The sequence below is a fragment of the Ips typographus genome, linkage group LG3 (genome assembly GCF_016097725.1).
Source record: "Ips typographus isolate SLU linkage group LG3, UJ_Ityp_2.0, whole genome shotgun sequence".
NCBI lineage: Eukaryota > Metazoa > Arthropoda > Insecta > Coleoptera > Curculionidae > Ips > Ips typographus.
Genome location: NC_138424.1, coordinates 5,306,762 through 5,331,874, shown reverse-complemented (window position 1 = coordinate 5,331,874; position 25,113 = coordinate 5,306,762). Strand labels below are relative to the sequence as shown.

General features: G+C 33.0%; 1 protein-coding gene across 1 annotated transcript in view; it reads left to right on the top strand.

Moving 5' to 3' along the window:
- Positions 1–3,518: 3,518 nt before the first annotated feature.
- LOC145725983 (uncharacterized) overlaps positions 3,519–25,113 on the top strand; it is a 191,245-nt gene continuing 169,650 nt past the window's right edge. Inside the window, exons 1-16 of the mRNA XM_081974908.1 lie at positions 3,519–3,679; positions 10,496–10,659; positions 10,916–11,114; positions 11,167–11,280; positions 12,095–12,269; positions 14,475–14,726; positions 14,780–15,011; positions 15,062–15,237; positions 17,294–17,459; positions 17,516–17,714; positions 18,343–18,521; positions 18,575–18,778; positions 20,090–20,372; positions 20,432–20,665; positions 23,102–23,249; positions 23,972–24,036. Of these exons, the coding sequence (XP_081831034.1) occupies positions 10,499–10,659; positions 10,916–11,114; positions 11,167–11,280; positions 12,095–12,269; positions 14,475–14,726; positions 14,780–15,011; positions 15,062–15,237; positions 17,294–17,459; positions 17,516–17,714; positions 18,343–18,521; positions 18,575–18,778; positions 20,090–20,372; positions 20,432–20,665; positions 23,102–23,249; positions 23,972–24,036 (2,787 nt within the window). The 5' untranslated portion in view covers positions 3,519–3,679; positions 10,496–10,498. The remainder of the gene's footprint in view (positions 3,680–10,495; positions 10,660–10,915; positions 11,115–11,166; positions 11,281–12,094; positions 12,270–14,474; positions 14,727–14,779; positions 15,012–15,061; positions 15,238–17,293; positions 17,460–17,515; positions 17,715–18,342; positions 18,522–18,574; positions 18,779–20,089; positions 20,373–20,431; positions 20,666–23,101; positions 23,250–23,971; positions 24,037–25,113) is intronic.

Sequence of the window (25,113 nt, the reverse complement as noted above, 5' to 3'; positions counted from 1 at the left end):
CTCTCGTTTATTTAATGAGGTGGATATAACGGTTGGTGAAATCGGCATCCGTTTTTGTACCAATGACTGCTTTTTTTTCATTTTCATTTGAGCGAAAGGACAGGTTCTTCTTCGGCCGGTGTCTAGGTGCAGAACCAACAGCCTTCGGCTAATCGCAACGGTACTGTAACATGGATTTCTCGAAGACTCAGGTGAGTTTTTTTTTCTGCTGATCCGACCGCGACTAATATACACAAACCACAGGTAATTAATCAGCTTGGCTGAAAGCTTGGAAATTGGTAATGCGAAGAAATTACCTAAGTTCTAGTCTAATATGATTGTGGACCTACTTAACCAAAACTAGAATTCTTCTTGACAATGGTGGACTTGAAAGTTAGAATAAAATGTGAAAGTTGATGTTTGCCTCAATACAGAACTAAGGAAAATTAGGGATGTGAAGAAAATACCTGAGTTTTAGTCTAATAAATAGCGGTAGGGTAAATTACCGTTAAAGTAATTATGTTACTTTAATAGGAAAATTGGACGGGTAAATTACAGATAAATTACAAATATTCTGTTTCTCGCAGTTCAAATTTTGACACGGCTTTTCTCCATGGCTGTACAAAATTTGGTAGTATTTTTTTCAGATTATTGGATAGGAAATTTAATGAGGATTCCAAAAATGTGCTTAAAATAGTTACTTTCTTACTCCAAGTGGGTTTCACTGGCAATTTGGTGTGTGACTGTCCTTTCAAATTGTGTTTTTGGCAGTTCAAATTTTGACACGGCTTTTCTCCCTGACTGTACCAAATTTTCTAGTGCTTTTTTAGGTTATTGGATAGGAAATTTAACAAGAATTACAAAAATATGCTTAAAACAGTAATTTTCTTACTCCAAGTGGGTTTTACAGACCATTTTGTCTCCGACTGTTCTTTCAAATTGTGTTTCTAGTAGTTCAAACTTTGACACAGATTTTCTCCATGACTGTACTAAATTTTGTAGTGTTTTCCAGGTTATTGGATAGGAAATTTAATGAGAATTCCAAAAATGTGCTTAAAACAGTCATTTTCTTACTCCAAGAGGGTTTTACAGGCGATTTTGTCCCTGACTGTCCTTTCAAACTGTGTTTCTAGCAGTTCAAACTTTGATATCGTTTTTCTCCCTGACTGTACCCAATTTAGTAGTGTTTTTCAGGTTATTGGATAGGAGATTGAAAGGCGTATTTCAAAAATGTACTTAAAACGTAAATTTTCTTACTCCATGTGAGTTTTACAGGCGATTTGGTCCCTGACTGTCCTTTCAAACTGTGTTTATGTCAGTTCAAACTTTGACACCGCTTTTCTCACTAACTGTACTACGTTTTGTAGTGTTTTTTAGGTTATTGGACAGGAAATTTTATGAAGATTCTAAAAATGTACTTTAAACAGTAATTTTCTTACTCCAAGTGGGTTTTACAAGCAATTTTGTCTCTGACTGTCCTTTCAAACTGTTTCTGGTAGTTCAAACTTTGACACAGCTTTTCTCCCTGATTGTACCAAATTTTGTAGTAATTTTTAGGTTATTGAATAGGAAATTTAATGAAAAATTGAAAAATGTGCTAAAACTGTCATTTTCTCACTCTATGGTGGTTTCACAGGCGATTTTGTCTCTGACTGTCCTTTCAAACTGTGTTTCTAGCAGTTCAAATTTTTGACATCGCTTTTCTCCCTGACTGTACCAAATTTAGTAGTATCTTTCAGGTTATGGGATAGGAAATTTAATGAGAATTCCAAAAATGTGCTTAAAACAGTAATTTTCTTACTCCAAGTGGGTTTTACAAGTAATTTTGTCTCTGACTGTCCTTTCAAACTGTTCCTGGCAGTTCAAACTTTGACATCGCTTTTCTCCCTGACTGTACTAAGTTTAGTAGTGTTTTTCAGGTTTTTGGATAGAAACAGTCATTTTATCACTACAAGGTGGTTTCACAGGCGATTTTTTCTCTGAATGTTCTTTCAAACTGTGTTTCTGGTAGTTCAAACTTTGACACCGCTTTTCTCCCTGACTGTACCAAATTTAGTAGTGTCTTTCAGGTTATTGGATAGGAAATTTAATGAGAATTCCAAAAATGTGCTTAAAAGAGCAATTTTCTTACTCCAAGTGGGTTTTACAGGCAATTTTGTCTCTGATTGTCCTTTCAAACTGTGTTTCTGGCAGTTCAAATCTTAACACCGCTTTTCTCATTGACTGTACCAAATTTTGTAGTATTTTAGTTTATTGGACAAGAAAATTTATGAGGATTCTAAAAATGTGCTTAATACAGTGCTTAATATACAGGGTGTCTAAAAAGTCTGGAATATTGCAAATATCTCGAAAACTGCTGATTTAATTGGCAAATTTTCCTATTACTTAAAATGGTGTTTTTGAGTGAGAAGGAAAAGACTGACATCTTAAGTATCCTTCTCACTCAAAAACACCATTTTAAGTAATAGGAAAATTTGCCAATTAATTTAACATTATATTGACGTTAGCTGTCATTGTTACACCTATCATTGTTATAGGTAGGTACAAAAAAAAAAAAAATAAAAAAAAAAAAAAATTGTATATCGTTGAATTGGCCTTTATGAGTACTCTTAAAATCTGAAGTAATATACAGTGTGTTAGGTTTGAATTAAGAAAGTTGGTATACTTTGTGACTGACCCTGTATACTTGCGAACCTCATTTCACCCTCACGTCATGCGCTGTTATTTACTTTAACAAGACGCAAATTTTGAGAAAAATAAAATCAACAGTTTTCGAGATATTTGCAATATTCCAGACTTTTTAGACACCCTGTATAAAGCAGTTTAGAAGCTTCAATTCTAGAACTTGAATTCAAAAAAAGTAAAAAAATTTGCATCTCTGAAATAGTGCTTTTTTACAGATTTTTATGCTTTTTTGAGAAAAATTAGCTTTTTAAGCGCTTTTTTTCACGATTTTAGTGCTTTTTAACCCGAACTCTAGTTATCATTAATAGATTTACCTCACAAAAATAAGCAAAATCCATTATTTAAGAGAATTTTATTTTATTATTGCCAAAACTCAAAAAATTGCTTTTTAACTACTTTAATAGACGTTTCTAAAAAATTAATGTACAAAAATAACGGGTATATAAAAACCTAACTAATATAAGTCCAGCAAAACTATCGGAAGCCTCAATTATCACCACATTTAAAACCGTTTGACTTATTGACATCCGCAACCGAACAAATAAGACAACAATCCAACGTATGGATAAGAAAAGCGACCGACCCAAGAATGGGTGTGATTTCGTGGTCGTCGTGACACACTCTCAAGAATGCACTATTGCCAAATTGACCCTAATCAACCCATATTCGACCCATCAGGCTACAATTAAATCAGGCGCTTTGACCTGTATCAAACATTTTGACGCTCCAATGGTACTTTCACCCATCAAAGTGCATGCGAAGCTGTTTAAGGGGGCGTGAACCGCACTTTTACGCATACTTGGCAACGTTGGCTGCTAGAGAGAACTGGAAGATTACCTACAGTACCAGGATTACCAGCAGTACCACGCTGGGTACCAACGGAATACCATGTGGGTTTGACCGCGCTCGAAACATGGCCTATCGCTTACGAAAGTTATTTAATTGCCTTCGAGCGTATTTGCGAATAGTGTAAAGTTTTTGTGGTTCTATGTGGTGATTAGGAACCATAAATAAGGTAATTAATTGAATTATTTACTTAAATAAATGCATAATAAATGCTTCGCGGGTTCAATTTGATTGTATACACTAAACATTTATTTATATTATGTTTTTTTAATGATATCTCGATACAAGACTGACCACCTATTTTTTTTTATTCTATTGTATAATAGGTTCGGCAATAATAACAAAACAACAATGATGGGTATGGCAATTTTTACCGGAACCACTTTGGTTTAAATTCCATCATTAAGTGAGTATTTCCATTAAAGAAAAATTGTAACCATTACAAATGCATATTATGTAAAGTAACTATTTTTTCATTTATTTTAATACCTACCTATACAAGTTATTAAGTTTTTATGATAGTTATTATAGATTATTCACAAACTTTTTATACAGTACTATTTAGAAAGCTAGTTGTATGCTTAATTACAGAGGAATTTTATTATTTACCATAAAAGTGTAAAAAACTTGCTAAATTAACCATATTGTATTATAGAAGTTGTAATTAATAAATACTTTTTGGTCTAAATTTAAGGTGTAACTAATTATTTCAAAATGTAATTAAATTTAATACAGTGCACTCAGCAATTATAAGAACCAGTTTCTAGATTCAGCTTAACGTCAATCTGATGATTAAACTCCCTAAACTAGCACTGTCATCTATAGATTAATCTTCAGATTAACGTTTAATTAGCTGTTATCATAAAAGTATAAAACTGATCCTAATTAAACACATTTTTTTCGGATCAGTTGGTGAAACTTGTTCAAGAAAAATTAACAATGGCAGTGATATTGTTAATTACTACTTTTAAATTTAATTTGACTATCATCACTGACTTTTTATTGCAAGAAAGTTAATGTCAGGTGTGGTGCAGGTGCAATTTTTTTTTAATGATATCTTGAGGCAAGATTGACCACCTGTTTTAAAAGAGAAACGGTAAAAGTAATATATTTTTCATGCTACTGCAAAAGCCACTTAGAAATGTAGTAACAATAACGCAAAGTACAACGATTTGTCTTCAAATTTGCCATAATTGTCCTGGTAAGGTTAAATACTGTCTTGAAGCTGTCTTATTGCCGTAAAATTGTTAAAACTGATGTTCAAAACGTTTGTCAAAAAAGAGAGTATCTTTAATTTCACAAAAATTTGACGTTTCAAATGTCTTGAAGCTCTTTTACTGTCTTGAGATTGTTACTTATCAAGTTCTTAGCTTTGCTACTGTGTTGAAACTATCTTACCGTCTTCAAATTATGTTAAAAGCTGTACTAGTGTTTTGAGACTCTTCTTATTGTCGTGCAATTCTTACAATTGTCCTGGTAAATTTAATAATTGTCTTGAAGCTGTCTTATTGCCTTGTAATTGTTAAAATTTCTGTTCAAAACGTTTTACTCTCGTTAATTTGCCAAATTTGGCGTTTCAAGCGACTTGAAGCTCCTTCAACGGTCTTGAGATTGTTAAATATCAAGTTCTAAGCTTTATTACTGTCTTGAAACTATCTTACCGTCTTCAAAATGTCTTCAAATTGCCATAACTGTCCTGGTAAGTTTAATAACTGTCTTGCAGCTGTCTTACTGTCCTAAAATTACTAAAATTGATCCTCAAAACGTTTTACTCTCTTTAATTTGCCAAAATTTGACGTTTGTAGTGTCTTAAAGCTCTTTTTACGGTCTTAAGATCGTTCAATTTCAATTTCTAAGCTTGCTACTGCCCTGAAACTATCTTACTGTCTTTAAAATGTCCTCAAATGATGCTGAAACTTAACTAGTGTCTTGAAGCAGTTCTGATTGTCTTCATTATGGCTTATACCGATGTGAGATTAGGTTAGGTTAGTATGTAATATTAGTATACAGGGTCGTCCAGATTTAAGTGTCAATAATTTACCATTCTATAGCAAATCAAAAAATATGTTGACATGCATTTTTATACAGTTTTCATAGTTTTGAGACAAATAGAGAGGTTTTAGTAATAAAATTTGACTTTTTCTAACTACTAACTACTTTTCCTAGAATTCTAGACTACAAATTCATTTTGACTTAGAGACCAAAAACTAACTCTGAACTAATGAAAAGTGACATTCGAAGCTTAAAATTTACATTTGAAGTATGTTGTCATAATTTGAAGAAAAATTTCCGTATTTTAGGCTTGAAAATAGTCCTAAATACAGTCATTAGGTACAGTCATTAGGTACATTGTCATTAGGTTTATGAAAATTGACTTGAAAACTAACTTTTTTAAGCTTGCTTTTAATTTTATTAGTACTCTGGACTATTTTGAGTGCTTGAAAACTGCTTTCACCTTGGAAAATCGAGTTTCAAGACTATCTTTACCAAGTTTTTGACATAGCAGACTTAAAAACAATATTTACATTCTCCATAGACTTAAAAATATCATTCCAATCTTTGTCACTATTAAATTGACTTCTAGGCATCTTAATGCTAAAAATTCAAGCATTTCTTAAACATTTAGACTGTTTTTAGTGCTTTGTAAAGCTGTTTTCAAAAAAATCGTGCTTCCAGACTATCTTCACAAAATTTTTGACTTATCAGGCCTGAAAGTCAGTTTGTACACTGTCCATAGTCTTGGAAAAGGTTACTTCAAGTTTCTTTATTGATTTTTACACATCATGGGTGAAGAAATGGTAGCATTACTAAGAAATTCGGACTGTTTTTAGTGCTTTAAGACTGAAAAATCTACTTTAAGACTACTTCTAATAGTAAAAGTCAAGTTTCAGACTCTTCAGTGATAAAAGTAAACAATTTTGGCACTAAATGCTGCAATATTAGTGTTGAGAACTAATTTTTAGAAATGAATTTTATTAGTCCAAACATTTAATTTGGACTGGTTTCTAGTGTTTAATTGAATACTTGTTTCTGTCTAGAAAATTGAGTTGTACTTTAGTCTTAGTAAAGTCTTGAATGTTCAATTTTACACTAAATAGTAAATTAGTCCAGAAATCCTGTATTTTTTTTTACTATTTTAAGGACAACCACTTCTTGCAGCATTGCAGCAAGTTGAGGATGTTTAATCATTTAATCACCCATTTAATCAAAAATCTCTAACCGTTTTCAAGATCCTCATATAGTGGCCCACCTTCTCCTGGACACACTGTATTAATTGCCCATTGTTACTAAAATTGTATTAAATAATCAACACACAACACATAATTGTTATTTATTGTTTTTTCATTTGTGAATTAATTCTGAAGATATATCCACTTTCTGATGGATCAGTGAAGAAAACGTGAATTTAATGAGGTTCCACTAGATTCTGCAAAAAATTACAACAATGAATTTCGTATCGTTTCCATCTTCTTATTATTTATATATTACTTTTTATAATAGTAATAATACAGTTTTAGTATCAAGTGTTCCTAGTTTATTGTAATTTTGTTCATCCAAGTGTTTGTAATTTAATACTAATGTTTTTTTAACATTGTTTGTGCCTTTGACGTGTGAAAATAAACAATGTATGTTTAGCAGAAGAAATAAATTGAAATTGAAAACATAATTTTTAAAATCAAAATACACTAGAATCAACAATGTATCTAATATCTATTTTCTTATTTTAAATACAAATTTACTGAGGAAATTTTGATTGTTTTCCAAAATTGCATGATACATGATGTGTACTTTATGAAAAATTAATTGCTTTCTGTTACATAATAAATTGTATTAAATAATCAACACACAACACCTAATTGTTATTTATTGTTTGTTAATTTGTGTATTAATTAAATTAACTTTCTGACGGATCAGTGAACAAAACGTGGATTTAATGAGGTTCCACTAGGTTCTGCAAAAAAACACAAAAACAATGGATTTCGCATTTTTTACCGGAACTACATATTCAGTGCTTTGAAATTAAAATTGTTATCAAAGTTTGTTAATGATTTACTTGCACAATGTCGTTACTGTAGCTGTTTTTCCAATTCACATTCAGAAAATTGTAATAGTAGGTAATTAATAAGATGAACAAACTATTTAAAAAATGAAATGAATTATGGCAAAAATCAAAGTAAAGTGGAATGACGTAACAATGTACCAGATACTGTTCTGAATGTGACAAATAAATGAGCAAACCTCACATTCAAAACATATTTTGTCTTTCAATTATATTTTTATGATTTATATCTATATCCCATTTTTGTCATAGTGTAATTAAACATTCCTAAGTAAATATCTCCTTTCTGAGGTCTGTAAGGACAAAATGGCTTTCTAAAGTTTACTTTTTTATTTACTTTTTTGCTGAATTCTGTCATGAAAAGTAAAATACAGAAGATTAATAAAAAATAATTTAGAACAAAAATCAACCATATTCCTTTCAGTTACAACCAAGTAGTTGTTAATTTTTACGAGGTTTTCAGGGGAAGATGCACCAACTTAAATATATTATGATCAAATGCTTTAATAGGTAATTCCGCAAAAAAAGAGTAAAGCAAGAAGAAATAAGGATGATAACTCAGCGAAATATGTTTGCGCTTATTGGCTTTGAAATATCAATATTAGTTATTCTATAATCTATATTTTTGTGAAAGGAATGATGGAGCACTACATCTTTTTTCTATCTAGGATGCACGTTTTTCTATTATTTGGGTTATATAAAAGCTGCCTTCGATTTCAATTTTTTTCAGAAATCCCAGTGGTATTAATGTCTCCAAAACTGTCTTCTGATCTTTAAAAATAGTCACTAGAAGCTCTCAAACAGTTGCAGCTCAGAAACAGAAATTGTCTTCTGAGTCTTGACTCAAAAATCATGTCCATGTCCGCGAAATTACCAATCCAAAATAGTTCTACCGGTTGGATAAATCACACTGCACATTGTGTTTATAGCTCTATCGAGCAAAATTTTAAAAGAAACAACAAATTTCACATTTTATATTTTACGGGGGTTACTGGTGCGTGAGTTTTGACAGTTATGACAGCTGTCACGTGACGCAAGTAAAGTATTAATATTTTCCTTAACATCTCAACTGTTAAATTTTGCTGCATTGAGCTGTAAACACAACTTACAGTAAAATTCCTCAAAGAAACAGATTTATTTGGAATTTTATAGTTTCAAGTCACTGGTGAGTGATGTTTGACAGTTATGTCAGCTGTCACGTGACGAAAGCAGATATTTACGTGTTTCTTAACGTCCCAATTGGTAAATTTCGCCCCATGGAGCTTTAAACACAACTTACAGTGAAATTCCTCAAAGAAACACGTCTATTTGGTATTTTATACCTTCAGGTCAATGGTGAGTGAGTTTTAACATTAATGACAGCTGTCACGTGACGCAAGTAAAGTATTAAAATTTTCCTTAACATCTCAACTGTTAAATTTTGCTGCATTGAGCTGTAAACACAACGTACAGAAAAATTCCTCAAAGAAACAGATTTATTCGGAATTTTATAGTTTCAAGTCACTGGTGAATGATGTTTGACAGTTATGTCAGCTGTCACGTGACGCAAGCAGATATTTACGTGTTTCTTAACGTCCCAATTGGTAAATTTCGCCCCATGGAGCTTTAAACACAACTTACAGTGAAATTCCTCAAAGAAACACGTCTATTTGGTATTTTATACCTTCAGGTCAATGGTGAGTGAGTTTTAACAGTAATGACAGCTGTCACGTGACGCAAGTAAAGTATTAAAATTTTCCTTAACATCTCAACTGTTAAATTTTGCTGCATTGAGCTGTAAACACAACGTACAGAAAAATTCCTCAAAGAAACAGATTTATTCGGAATTTTATAGTTTCAAGTCACTGGTGAATGATGTTTGACAGTTATGTCAGCTGTCACGTGACGCAAGCAGATATTTACGTGTTTCTTAACGTCCCAATTGGTAAATTTCGCCCCATGGAGCTTTAAACACAACTTACAGTGAAATTCCTCAAAGAAACACGTCTATTTGGTATTTTATACCTTCAGGTCAATGGTGAGTGAGTTTTAACAGTAATGACAGCTGTCACGTGACGCAAGTAAAGTATTAAAATTTTCCTTAACATCTCAACTGTTAAATTTTGCTGCATCGAGCTGTAAACACAAGTTACAGTGAAATTCCTGAAAGAAAAACATCTAATATTTGTCATTTTATACTTTTAGGTCACTGTGAGTAAGTTTTGACAGTTGTGACAGCTGTGACGTGACGTTCCTTAACGTTCAATCTGTCAAATTTCGCTTCATGGAGCTTTAAACAAAACTTCCAGTATTTATTTCTTAAATAGACATTATTGTAATTTTATATATTCAGGTCACTGGTGAACGGTTTTCGACAGTTATGACAGCTGTCACGTGACGCAAGAAAAGTATTCAAGTCAAAACTGTCTAATTTGCCTCCATGAAGCTGTAAAGACTATTTACAGTGTGGTTCCCCAACGAAAACATTTTTTATTCGATATTTTATAATTTTCAAATAGTCCAAATTTCATTTGCTTGCATTGTTGCTTTTCTTTATTATTTTTTTGAATTCTCCTAAATTTCCTTAGATTCTCTTGTAATTTTTTCGAGAAATAAATTTCTGACAATGTTCCATATCTCTGGTTATAGCAGTAAGATACCTTCAAACAGTTTTGCAACTAAACAGTGGCTAAACTAGAAGCATTTCAAAGAGGATTTCTGAATTTATACTGAAAATTAACTTGATTATAATCTTACTATAGATAATACACTATTTTTTCGCAAAAATAGTTTAACAACCTAGCTTAAATTAAACCTTTTGCAGCTTAAGCGTTGAAAATCATTGTTTTTTTGTATCTCTTTTTCAGAAATAATTAGCTTTCAAGCTCTGCTTTTTAGTAGTCATCTAACGAGCCCGAATGAAAAATGTACGATTTAAAATTCCAGATTATGGAAGACAAGTTGGACGTGTCCTGCTTGCAAACCGCCAATATTACCCTACCAGGTGGATTGGACAAAGAAGGCCGCCCCATATTTCTAGTGACATTACAACCAGAAACCGCTTCCTTGCAGATAACCGTACCCATAAAGTATTTGCTTTCTATATTCAGGTACGTGTACACTCGTAAACAACACCGATTAGAACCATTCTCCTGCACCTTGAAAATGGCGTACCTATTGAGGCGATAAGGGGATTGACTGGAATTTTTATGGGTCTAGCAGGGGATTACTGAAAACAATTCTTTTATATGTTAATTATCAACGAACACCTCGAACGAGACTGTTATCTGGCGTAACTTTCTCTTCGTCTGTATAAATAAGTCGTAAGATTAATAATGGAGAAAGTGCAGGTTGTTGGAATTGCAGCGATTCAACAAAAAAGAAAGGGGTGACGGTTATTTTGGACGCCAGGAAGGGTAGTTGGAGGGTGTCCAGGTCCTGCATCAAACAAATTACTGAGGTGGTCCCAGAAGGACAGTTAAAAAGGCTGATAGTGTTGAAACCTGACGGGTTTTGGGATAAACAAAGGGTGGAGAACTGTACAACCCCACAACCTGATCAGGAGGTCAGTTTTTTGAGATAACTTAAATTTGAAAGTATCAAAATTCCAGTTTCAGGTGGTGTTTATACCAAGATCAAGGCTGAACAAGTTTATAGACCCAACGCAGCTACCTACCGAATTGGGTGGCAGTTTGGTTTATGACCATCAAAAATGGGTGGAAAATCGCCAAGTAAGTTTAGCGAAATATATTTTCAATTATTGCTTTCAAAGTACCTTAATAAGTACCATCATAACTACTTTATCCTAAAACTCAGTGTTGGGTCGATTTTCAAATTTGAATGTTTTAGAAGCAGATTTCAAGAGTTTGGTAATTTGAAACGTAGATATTTTAATGAATTTGATGATATAAAGAGGAAGTTCAGCATTTAAGTTTGATTTAATACCAAAAACTTCTAGGTTTTTGGGTTTTATATTCTTCAGGTTTATTCTTTAGAAACTTGGTGCAGAATTCAAGTCTTCAAGGTTTCATACACATATTTAGGGCACTCTATTTTAGGACATACATTTTTGCTGATTCTTTGGCAAGAAATAATGTTATCTTAAATATTTAACGTTTTTGCATTGAAATTTTCTCATTTTCTTAAAGATCAAATTAGGTACTTATAAACTAACATCAATAGTATACATCTTCTTAGAAAATCAGCTCGTCTATTCATAGTTTCTCTACATTGTTAATCAACACCACTTAGCATCTATTAGGGATGACAACATTCCAACAATCGAACATCCTGTATTATCAAAACCCATAAACACCACAGACAACAAGACAGGTTATTCAACCTGCTAATTGTTAAGTCAAACATAATTCTGAATTAAAATCTTCTTGTATTACCTAGCCTGGGGAGATAAAACTTGTTTATTTAAAGATTCACTCACATTTTTTCTCGAATGCTGCCATAAAGGTATCGAAGCACGATAACGGTTTAGGTGTGTGGGTTGTTAAAGAAACCACACTAATGCTGTTTTTTTTTAAATGTTTAAAGAGAGTCGAGGAATTTTACAAGGACGCCGAAATTACGGTGAAAGAACTAGAAGAGCTGCGCCTGCACGTATTGAGGAGTAAAGCGTTGAGGGCTAGTCAAGTTGAGGAGGCTATAAACGCCAGCTGCGATATGGAGGAAGCTACTCAAATGTTGGTTCACAATGTCACTGAAACTGGTTAGTTCTTTTGACTTCAAATTTATAAGAAACTAAGGTGGTTTGAGTTTGACAATGCATAATTATCATATTTAGTTTCTCCCTGACTGTACTAAATTTTGTAGTGTTTTTTGAGATTATTGGATATGATGAAAATGTGCTTAAAACAGCCATTTTCTCACTCCAAGTGGGTTTTACAGGCGATTTTGTCGCTGACTGACCTTTCAAACTGTGTTTCTGGCAGTTCAAAGTTTCACACCGCTTTTCTCCCTGACTGTACCACATTTTTTAGTGTTTTTTGAAAGTTATTGGATAGGAAATATAATGGGGATTTCAAAAATATGCTTAAAACTGTAATTTTCACACTCCAAGTTGATTTTACAGGCAAGTTTGTTCCTGACTGTTCGTTTAAACTATGTTTCTTGTGCTCGTTCAAACTTTGACACCGCTTTTGTCCCTGACTGTACCAAATTTTGTAGTGTTTTTCATGTTTTTGTATAGGAAATTTGATGAGGATTCCAAAAATGTGCTTAAAACAGTCATTTTCTCACTTCAAGTGGTTTTACAAGCGATTTTGTCCCTGATCATCCTTTCAAACCATGTTTCCGACAGTTCAAAGTTTCACACCGCTTTCGCCCTGACTGTATCAAAATTTTTTGTGTTTTTTAGGTCATGGGATAAAGAATTTAATGAGGATTCCAAAAAGGTGCTTAAAACAGTCATTTTATCACTCCAAGTGGGTTTTTATGGCGATTTTATCCTTGTCTGTTCTTTGAAACGGTGTTTCTGGGAGTTCAAATTTTGACACCGCTTTTGTCCCTGACTGTACCAAATTTTGTAGTGTTTTTTCAGGTTTTTGTATAGGAAATTTAATGAGGATTCCAAAAAGGTGCTTAAAACACATTTCAACAAACACATTTTCTCACTCCAAGTGGGTTTTTAAGGCGATTTTATCCTTGACTGTTCTTTGAAACTGTGTTTCTGGGAGTTCAAATTTTGACACCGCTTTTCTCACTGACTGTACCTAATTTTGTAGTGTTTTTTCAGGTTATTGGCTAGGAAATTGAATGAGGATTCCAAAAAGGTGCTTAAAACAGTCATTTTCTCACCAAGTGGGTTTTTAAGGCGATTTTATCCTTGACTGTTCTTTGAAACGGTGTTTCTGGGAGTTCAACTTTTGACACCGCTTTTGTCCCTGACTGTACCAAATTTTGTAGTGTTTTTTCAGGTTTTTGTATAGGAAATTTAATGAGGATTCCAAAAAGGTGCTTAAAACAGTCATTTTCTCACTCCAAGTGGGTTTTTAAGGGTGATTTTGTCCCTGACCATCCTCTAAAACTGGGTTTCCGGCAGTTCAAACTTTGACACCGCTTGTCTCCGTGATTTTACCAAACTTTGTAGTGTTTTTTCAGGTTCTTAGAAAGGAAATTTAATGAGGATTCCAAAAATGTGCTTAGAACTGTAATTTTCTTACTCCAAGTGGATTTGACAAGCATTTTTGTCTCTGACTATCAAAACTGTGCACAAAAGTTGCAAAAATCAGGGTTTAGAAAAGTTTTCTTGCTGAATTCGATACAAAACGTGTTTCTGAAATTTATGACAGTTATTTTGACGGTGGTCACGTGACTGCCTAGCTAAATTATGCTCCAAAAACCACATCATATCTGTCATTTATGTCAAAAATGTCAACATTTTTCTAGAATATGCAAGAATTACAGTTTAACACAGTTATCATATAGTTTTCGAAACAAGACGTGTTTTAAATAACAATATCTTCAGATTTGCGTCATTTTTTTCATCTCAAAATCATATTATTTGTCAAAATTTTAACAAGGAATAATAAAGAAAAGTGACAAAAAGCTGAAAATGCAGTTTTTAATAAAGGCTGCTTTTTCATAAAAAAATCATAAGATTGTTACTCATTTGGTACAAGAATCACTTTGTCAGAAAAGTTTTACTGCATTTATTTTATTATTGATAAATCAAAACAATAAATAACAAATCAAAACAGCCCTTTATTCAGTCTTTATGTTTCAGGTTTTTATTTTGACAATATTGACAGAAAATGACTTTACTTAAAAATTTACTGGCCAAATTGTAATTTACATAAAATTTGTAAATTTTCCTGTCACACACTGAATTTTACTTTACCTTACCGGTAAATAACCCGTCACGGTAAATTTCCGCCCCTCACTACGTTCTAACACTTGATTAACATACCTTCAGGTAAAGAGCTGGTGCAAAATATCGAGTACGAGAATCGCACCAGAAAACTATCGATAGACCACATTGATCGACTATTTACGCCCCAAGACTCCCTGGACACGATCGAGAAGATCCACAAAGTTCTGGAGGAAATCAAACAAAAACAACAGGAAATCGAAACCGACTGGACCGAAACTGGAAAAAGCTTGTACGACGCCAAAGACTTGAACGACCTGAAGAAAGGGGTTGTAAAGGTCACCAACTGGATCTTAGGTCTGTTGTAGCAGTATAAATTTGAAGATTGAAGACTTAGTTAATGAGCGCAGGTCCTGCTGAACAATTAATGAACGCCAACCAAAAAGTCGGATACGATGTATCTTCAGCTGAAGAATTAAGACGCGAACACGAGTGTGTAGAACTTCACTGTGTGGAAACTTACGGAAAGTATGCGGAGCTTTTGCATAAAATCAAAGCTCTGGAAGGTTCTGGAGTGCAACAAATTGATCTGGTGTCTCAGAAGGAGTTCATGGATTTTGTGTGTAAAAGTTTTGCCCTCAGGTTAGTTGCCATTTTAGAGTATAGCTGATGTTCTATTTTAAGCAATTTAGAGTGGAAAAACGCCGCAACATTCTTATCACTTCTCTGAGGTTCTTCAGGTTAGTTTCCGAGTATTTTGATAAAACTGGAGAAGTGTTTGATTCTTTAGTGATGGGGAGTGATATAAATGATTTCAATACTGCTTCCTTGAAACTGCTAGAGTTGCAAGAGAACCAGCTCTATTTAGGTGAGTTGTCTTTAAACAATGATTGGCGTAGATCAGACAATTATCGTTTTTATTCATTTTTTGCTAAAATAAGCACAAAAAAGTACTAAAAGGTTTAAAAAGTGCCTTTTTTGTGCTTATTTCACCTATAATATAACGTCTTTTAGTATAAATATGGCTGTGCATTGGAACCATTCTGGAGCAAAATAACAAATTGACATAATTACACTTTATTTAAAATGGCATTTCTTCAATTTTTAAAATGTTCTGCTTTTTTTGTGATTAATTTACCTAATATAAAGAGCTTTGGTAGAAATATGCTAAATAAAATTAAAAAATACATATAATCGTAGTGATAGGTAAATTACCGGTAAAGAAAATATTTTAGTTTTACCAAGAAAATTTGAATCTGTAGCAATATTTGTAGTATTTTTCAAGCTATAGAATAGGAAATTTAATGAGGATTTTAAAAATTTACCTAAAACAGTTATTTTCTTACTCCAAGTAGGTAGTTTTACAGGCGATTTTGCCCTGACGATTCTTTCAAACTGTCATCACCGCTTTTCTCCCTGACTGTATCAAACTTTGAAGCGTTTTTTAAGATATTGATTAGGAAATTTAATGAGGATTCCAAAAATGTGCTTAAAACAGTAATTTTCTCACTCCAAGTGGTTTTTACAGGCAATTTCTTCCCTGACTGTCGTTTCAAACTGTGTTTCTATCAGTTCAAACTTTGACATCGCTTTTCTCAATGTCTGTATCAAATTTTGTAGTGTTTTTTTAGGTTATTGGATAGAAAATTTAATAAGGATTTCAAAAATGTGTTTAGAACAGTCATTTTCTTACTCCAAATGGTTTTTATAGGCAATTTCTTCCCTGACTGTCCTTTCAAACTGTGTTTCTATCAGTTCACACTTAGACATCGCTTTTCTCAATGTCTGTATCAAATTTTGTAGTGTTTTTTTAGGTTATTGGATAGAAAATTTAATGAGGATTTCAAAAATGTCTTTAGAACAGTCATTTTCTTACTACAAGTTGGTTTTTACAAGCAATATTGTCCCTGACTATTCTTTCAAACTGTGTTTCTATCAGTTCAAACTTTGAAATCGCTTTTCTCAATGTCTGTATCAAATTTTGTAGTGTTTTTTAGGTTATTGGATAGAAAATTTAATGAGGATTTCAAAAATCTGTTTAGAACAGTCATTTTCTTACTCCAAGTGGGTTTCACAGGTTATTTTGTGCTTAACTGTCAAAGTGTTCTCAAAAGTTGCAAAACTCAGGGTTTATAGAAACATTTTCTTGCAGTATACGATACAAAACGTGTTTCTGAGATTTATGACAATTTTCAGTAATTTGCGTTATTTTTCTTATCTCAAAAACATATTATTTGTCATAATTTAAACATGAGGTAAGAAAGAAAAGTGACAAAAAGCAGAAAATGTTATATTTCTTTATAGAAAATGATACTTTTTCATTAAAAAGTTATACGATTTTGTTACTCATTTGGTACAAGAATCACTTTGTCAGAAAAGTATTACTGTATTTATTTTATTATTGATAAAGCAAAATCTCTAAAACAATAAATAACAAATCCCTAATCAGTCTTTATTTTTCAGGATTTTATTTTAAGAATATTGGCAATATTGACCGAAGTAGACTTTAATGAAATTAATATCTTGAATCTAACTTTTGCAATTTTAATTTACTTTACCGGTAAATAACCGGTCACGGTTAATTTACGCCCATCCCTAGTTTAAAATGCTTTTTTGTACTTGGTTTACCATATAAGGTCCCTTCTGGAGTAAAGGAAAAAATTGACAAAAGATCGTAGCTCCCTTTAAACGTTTATTTTCCTTTCTCCAGCGCCATTCGAAAGAGCATAAAAAATACTACAAAATAAGTTAAAAATTACTTCTCGAGCTATTCTTGTTACCGAGATACTGAATTTAAAAAAGTACCTACTTTTTTTAAAAAAATTGCTTTTTTCAATTATTGAAAGGTTTAAAGTGCTTTTTTGAGCTTATTTGGCCTAATATTACCGTCCTTGGGTATAAATATGAACTTAAGGTCGTTTCAGATGCGATAGAGCAGGAGATAAGACGGGAAGGAGAAAAACTTTCAGACATGTTGTCAATGCCAGTTAAAGATGCTTTAGGACAGGACATCAATACTGACTACAGTGAGGACATTGTCAATATTCGGGACGTCCTGGACGCCACAGTGGCCAGAAAAAATATCTTCAGGTAAACAAATCTCCTAATTTAAAGATGATAGTTGCGAGCATTCACAAATTTCACAGTGACAGTGTAGAACTTCAAAAAGTCACCCTGCAGCAAATCACGCTCATTGACAGTTACGAAAAGGATGCAAAGCAGGCCGCCGATTGGCTTGAAGATATTTTGAGGGTGATGCTCACAGACCACGCCCATGTTGGTTGTAGCGTGGAGGAAATTCACTCCCAGAAGGAGGAGCACCAAGTGTTTTTGGAGACTGCCAAAGTAAGATTTCACACACAGTTGACTAGTGTTTTTCCAGGGTTCTGTTCAGATTTTTTTTTTCAAATACGTTAAATAATGACGAGCTAGCTGATCCTAAAACTTTCCATATATTACTGAAGAAGTCCTTGTTTTTTGACACTTTTACTAGTGTTTCTTAGGTTATATAATTTTTCTTTTCTAACTAGATAACATACACTAACTGTAGAATAAAATGTTGAACCAAACTTAACAAAACCGGGTTCTAAGTTGAGGGTGGTTCAATTAGTTGTACAACCGGATCTTAGGAGTGTTTTGAACCTTAGAATTGTCGCTGCAATGTAGTTTCAATGTATGAGAGATATAGTCTACAAAATCAGATTGATTATCTGGACTGTTCACATCAAAAGCTAGTGCATCATCAGAACTTACTTCTTAGGTTATGTGAAGAAGCCTGGTATAATTGCACTCTAGGACTTTGAGACTATCAACTTTAGTGACTGACTTCTGCTGTCATATTCTACCTTCTAACTACCAACTATTTATCATACTTATCATTATTTTAAAATAACTGACAATGAGCAAAAAAACTATACTGTCTCAGTAGAAGGGACTAACAGTTTTTTAACTATCTTTATAACTTATTCTGCAGTGCACCTATAACTATGGTAGCCAGCTTCTAAACGCTTCTCTACAGTTACGTCAGTCCTGCAAACTGTCTCTAGACAGTCACAACACCCTGTACCATCACCTCAGTCATCACTGGCAAAGAATCCATTATATTAGTCAGGAGCAAATGACTCGTCTTAGAGTTTCGGCAGTGTTCCACAGGTTTGTATTTTTGCACAACAGGTCAACAACAACAACACCCTGTACAATTATAGGTCAGTTGAGGAACATTGCAACCAACTTCGTGATTTACGCGAAGCCGTGGCCACGATTCCAGTCTTGAATTTGTCAAAAAAGAGACTGAAAATCCAGCAATATTTACAGGATAGGGAACGTTTGATGGTGGAGGTTGGGCGGACTGTACGACTTGGGCGGCTGTTGAGAAGCCGCTTAAAAGAACCACTTTACGAGGACGAGTCGTAAGTAAAGCCGAATCAAATATCTGTAACCCGACCTTAACGTGTACACTCAGAGTTCATAAACTTTCGGGTTCTAATTTTGACTTTTCATAAGTGGAGGGGTCGGGTTAGGCCACGCCATCAGTTGTGACTTAACCGGCTCCAGTTTAACTAATCCCGGAAAATTCGTAAGTAAAAACTGCATTTAACGCGTATGTAAACAACGCCTTTACTCATGGTAAAATGACGTTACGTAGTTACAGCTGTAATTAGGTTGTGCTGTGTTAAGTTTGGTTAGTTGGATTAATAACCAGACTTGTCGTGTTTTCGCATGTTTGGTGCATGCAAATCTCGATTTTATTTTAAAAATTATTTTCGGAATATTACTCCCACGCGCAAAAATTAAAATAGCTAATGCATGTTTTTGTCGTTTATGTTATTTTTTCGGTCGGGACTGATTGACGAATAGATCAAAAATGATTGTTTAAAAAAATATATAAACATCAAATACAAGCCACAAGATCACAGTTAATGTATTGTTAAAAGCATTTTGTAATCAGATTAAGTACCTACTACATTAAAAAAATTAATTAAAGCACTCGTATAATGTGGTCCTTAGCTTTTTCTGGATCTCTGTCTCTCTGGATGAAAACTATATTAAACCTTACATAAACCTTGCCATGTGGATCAGTTATTTCCAATTTGGAATTCACTGGTGAGGTATGGAATTGATATCATTAATCAATATAAAAATCATCTGAAAAAAGTATATTAATTGACAATGGCACACGAACTTTATTAACTGATTTTTAAGTTTAACTTGTATTATAACATTATAGGTATAACATTTTTTCACTTATTTTCGGAGAAATTTTTATAAGCCATGTTTATGTCAGATGACTCCAGAGAGAACCATACAAATTTTACGACTATTCTAGGATTTTTGGAAAACTTTTTTTTTCAAATTTTTGGTAACTAAAAACCAAAACGTCGTATGGCAAGTACGATATTACCACGTTGTAGAGGAGAAAAAGTGTTATTTATTTGCAGTTATCTAATCAAATAAATTAACAAAAAAATAAAAACTTTTTCAAGTTTTTAGATTTTGAAAAACTTTTAAAAAACTAAAAGAAAATTTAAAATGTTGTGTTTTTTGTCGTTGTTTTATGAAAAGTTGTAGTTTTGTTTTGTGTTATTGATTGTTTTGTAATAATATTATATTCAATAAAAATGATGAAATGATTTTCAAGCAAAACTAGAGCTGGAAAGACTTTGACTTTATTAACCATAAAATGAGAATGACACAGTAAGATGATGTTCATTTTGTTTTAGCTTCTTCACCCCAGTATCCTTCGTTAACGACTCAGAAGACGAGTTTCGCCATCTCTGCCAAAACTCCGTGAAAAACAATGAGATTTCCATAGAAACCATCACCGAAAGACTTCAGGAAGTGACGCAACTATCGGAAGAACTGGATCAAGCTTTGCAAAGCGCTCAGCAGGACTGCATTGTCTTCTCCATTCATCCTTTAGAGAAGGAGGTTAACAATAACTGTGTAGATTTGGAGGAGAAATCTGACCGTTGTTTTGGTGTCATGGATCGAAATTTGTCTGAAGTGTGTTCACAATTAAAAACGTATTTTACAAAAACTAGAAATTTTGTATTCATTTCTAGAAAACGAACAAAACAGACGATCAACTGCGCTCTGATGAAGAGTTTCTCACTGCCTCGGACACGACTTTGCAACACTCCAGGTCGTCTTCGTACAACACAGCCTCAGAGTGCGAACAGCACTTTGCCTCATGGTGGCAACATGGACGTGAGGACGTCAAAGATAATGTGGCCAAGGAGAAGATGGTTTTGGCGGTTGGTTGTCCTCCTGAGGGAGAACTACCTCCAGCAAACGAGGTATGTCAAGTATGGAAGAATTTAGAGATTGTCAGATTTACTAGTACTTGATTTTTGATGTGAGCAGTTAACATGACAATTTTACCTTTTGCTGCTAATTTTAATAATGGCGATGGTAAAAATATTTGGAATTTATTAATGATGGGCGTAAAATTGGAAAAGTAAAATTCAGTGTTACAGGAAAATTCACTAATTTTACCAGTAAATTACAATTTGACCAGTACATTTATAGGTCTAATTTAAATTTGCTTGAAAGATATCATTTTCCTGTCATTAATTTGAAAAATCATAAATCTGAATCACTACACTTTTCATGCACCCCCTGTATAGTATTGACGAATTGTAAAACCTACAGGGATGAGTTTAGCAGTTTTTTACAAACATTTTTGCTCTCTTTCAAATTTTTCGTAACTTTCACCGTTTTTGAGTTATTTAGCAAAAAGTGGTTTGATGCAACAAATTTTCAAATCAGTTGAAATTGTGGTTTGTCATTTGAACACACTGTAAGTCAGTTATTTTTGCTTCTCTTTTCCTTCTTCAGTTAAGGTTTTGTTTCTTTAATCTCTTCTGGTAATCCTTCTACTATATATTCTGGTTCTTTGGGTGTTTCTTCCTCTTCTGGTATGGTAGAGAAGTGTTCTTTTTTACCATCTTTCTCTACAGTAAGAATTAAATTTTTCTTCATTATCACCATTTTGATTTCTGATAATTTTCTACAATGAATTCTTCGGGAGTTTCTTCTACAGTAACTGCGGTAATATTCACTAAATTCTTGCTGTTCGCCTTTTTTCTTCCTAATAACTCGTTTCTTGATAATCTTCTTTGGGAGATCTCCTTTATCGGCTACAGTTTCTGTCTTTTCTTCTTTACCATCTCGTAGTCACGCGGTTTTGGTTGGTTTTCTTTTTCGGTACGCCATCTTCTAATACTGTAGTTTCTTCAGTTACTTCTGTTTGTTGTTCTACTGTAACTGCAGTTTCTATATTTTTGCCCTTTTCGTTAACAGTGACAATTTCAGTTGTCTCGTGCTTGTCTTACTTTTTCTTTTTTATAACACGTTTTTTGATGGTTTTCTACATCTTCACACCTCATAACACCTTTTTCGCTTACTGCAATCTCTTGAATCTTCCTGTTTCTTGAACCCTGAAGAAGTTCTTCAACTTCTTCAGGGAGATACTCTTTGACACTTGAAATACTTTGCCTTCTTCCTCAACAGTAAGAATTTCTGTCTTATCTACTTTGTCACCTTTCTTCTTTTTTTAATGACTCTTTTTTTGAAATCTTCTTTGGAACCGCTTCTTCAACTACAAAATTTACTCGAGCAACTCTTTTATATACTCAGGTTGTTCAGGAGTTTCTTCTACTGTTACCGAGGTTTCAGGCTTCTTGTCTTCCTCTTCAGCAGTTACAACTTTGTTTGTTTCCTTTTCATATTTCTTTCCCTTAATACTTTTTTTTTATTGAGGTCCTCTGCATTTATAACGGTTTCTTGCATTTGTTCAGACACCTATTTCATTTCTTCTGGCACTTCGTGCTCCTCAACCGTTGCACTTGTTTGCGGTTTCTTTCCTTCTTTTTCTCCATTAACAATTTCTGTCTTTTCCTCCTTGTTCCCTTCCTGTTGGGTTACCAGTTTCTTAACAGTTTTGGTCTTAAAAACACCAAAATAAGTTCAGGAATTTCTTCAACAACGTATTCCGGTTATACGAACACTTTTTTGTAAGCTTTATTAACAACTTTGTAAATTTTTTCAATATATTTGTGGTCCACGGAAATTTCTTCTATAGTCACTGTATAGTTTCAGTTTTTTTTCCTTCTTCCTCAATAATTACGATTTCAGTTATCTCTTTTTACCGTTTTTTTTTAATAACGCGCTTCTTAATTATCTTTTTCTTGGTAACACCTCCTTCTACTACAGTTGATTCTTGTACTTGTTCAGGGAGTTCCTCAACTGCATATTCAGGTTCTTCAGGAGCTTCCTCTACTGTTTCTACTTTATTCTTCAACGGTAACGGTTTCTGTTTTCTCTTTTTTATCTCCCTTTTTCTTTTTAATGACCTTTTTAGTAACTTTCGTTTTTGGAACACCTTTCTCTATAACAATAGTTTCTTCTATATGTACTTTTTCAGTTTCTTTGTCAACTATGTCATTTAAAAAATTACTAAACGTTAAATCTCCTAGTTTCCTGGAGAAGTAACATTTTGGCAACACCGATTCTATAATTCAGAATTTCAAAATTGTGAAACTCGTTTAAAGTGCTTCCAAGCTAAAATTTAGTTATTTAGTTAGTCTTTCAGGGCAAACAAAAATGTACCACAATTTACTTGTAAATAAAAGTTTCCTAAACAATTTTGGGACACTTTTCAGTTGAACTAACATGTAATTTAGCTTCACAGTATCAGTACTAATGAAATATTTTTACTTTTTTAATTTTAGGTTCTCAAGCCATCTCCAGAAGTTCCTCCAGGAAAAATCGCCAGGGAGGTGACCGAAACCACTCATATTAAGGTGCAACAACAACACAGTTTGGGAATTAAGTCCTTTGTGTTGACTTCGGAAATAGTCAGAGATAGTGACACTGAAGGTAGGTTAATTAAATAAAGTTAATCATAATTCTCATAATTTCTCAATAGGTCATAATTTTTTAATTGGAACACCCTAGATGTCACTATAATCTCAATATGAATAGCCATACATACATAAAGTTATGTTCATAGACAACATACTGTATGTTGTGCGTTTCAACATGTCATTTCGCTCAATTCTCGCTTGAAACTATATTTATTTCTTATGGCAAAACCCACTAGGACAGGGACTTATTTCAAGCCAATTTGAACCAAATTGACATTCGACAGCTTTTCCTCATCTTCAAAAAGACGTACAGGGTGAATCCCATATGGTACATATAACTACTTGTGGACTATTTTCTATGATTTCTAATAAAGCACCAGCAAACACTTAACTTCACAATAAGAGAAGTTTAAAAACCCCTTTGAAAAAGCATTTAAAAAAAAACTAAGATGGCAATTGCTTTAGTGATAAATATCAAATTTGGAAAAAAAGAAGCCTAACCTAAAAACGTATTCAATTTTAATGCTCTTACTTCTTCTTCTTTAATTTGTCAAATGACATGCCTATAGTAAAAGTTTTATGTAAGATAACTAGAAAAAGAAACAAATTACTATTTCAATAATGATCTAATGCGACGTTGTCACTTGTTGATAGCCAAAAATGACAACACTTTTGATCTTCGTTTTTTAATTAAATGTTAACTTTATTGTAAATTAATCAAAACATGGATTTCAGCGTCAACATCCACTCTTGGAAGCAGAGAGGTGGACGCTGAGGACGTTTTGGCCAAAATGAACGAGGTAGGTGTGTTTGAGACAGATGGCGCTTGGAGCAATTACAGTAGCTATAGGAATGTGACTCATCAAACTATAAAAAAATTTATGCTTAGCTAATTCAGCTTCACAATCACTAAAAGTGCCAACGTTATTATTATGTTTTTTCTTGTTTATGACTTTGATGTTGCTACTTTCTAGGTTTTAAGGTTTCTAGTTCAAATTTTGAATTCTATTCAGATTTTGATTGAATTTGTAAAACATTTCAATAAATTTTGTATGTAAAATAGTAGTCAAAATATGATACTCCAGACATAAATCAAAATGATATTGACTGCTTTGTTGACAATATTTTAGCGTTATTTTTAAGTTAGTAGTTGCTGCTTGTTTTGTTTTTTCAGACTTTATTGCCTTTATTTTGACGCTTATTTTTTGTTTGTGTTATTTTTTTTAACTTTAATATATTTTTGTTTAAGCCGCATGTGTATGTTTTTTTAGTTACGCATGCTGAACGCAAACTAAACTTTTTTACATAAATCTACGCCAAAAATTACGTCAAAGTAGTGTGTTATATCGAGATGGTTTACGGTCTAGTTACAATCTCCCGGTCTATTTTTACGTTAATCTTCACCGTAATTTCAATTTTCGCGTAGCTTGAAGGTCGTTATGTTTAAATCAGTTAAATCGGATTATTTTGGGAGCCTAATACTGTAGAACTCAAGCTGATTTACAGTCTGAACCTCAATTTGTATGGATTTGCTTTTACCCCAATTATTATTTAGTTTAGTAGAAATATCAACTACGCATTGAATCAATCAATATGACATCTCAATTTGGAGGTTAATAACTTCTTATTATAATTCTAAAATTATACATACTTAAAATTTATTTGACTTGTACAGGATGGACAAAATGGGATGCTTTCACATGGAAAATGTTTTTAATAGAGATATATTATCTGATGGTAATGAAAATGCCAAATTCTATCATAGTTTAGCAGATATAGGGTGTTTTTCATAATTTGTGAGATAACCACAAAAAATTCACTTTTTCCAGATGTTTTTGCTTTAATTTTTAGAAGAAAAAAACAACCACATTTGACAC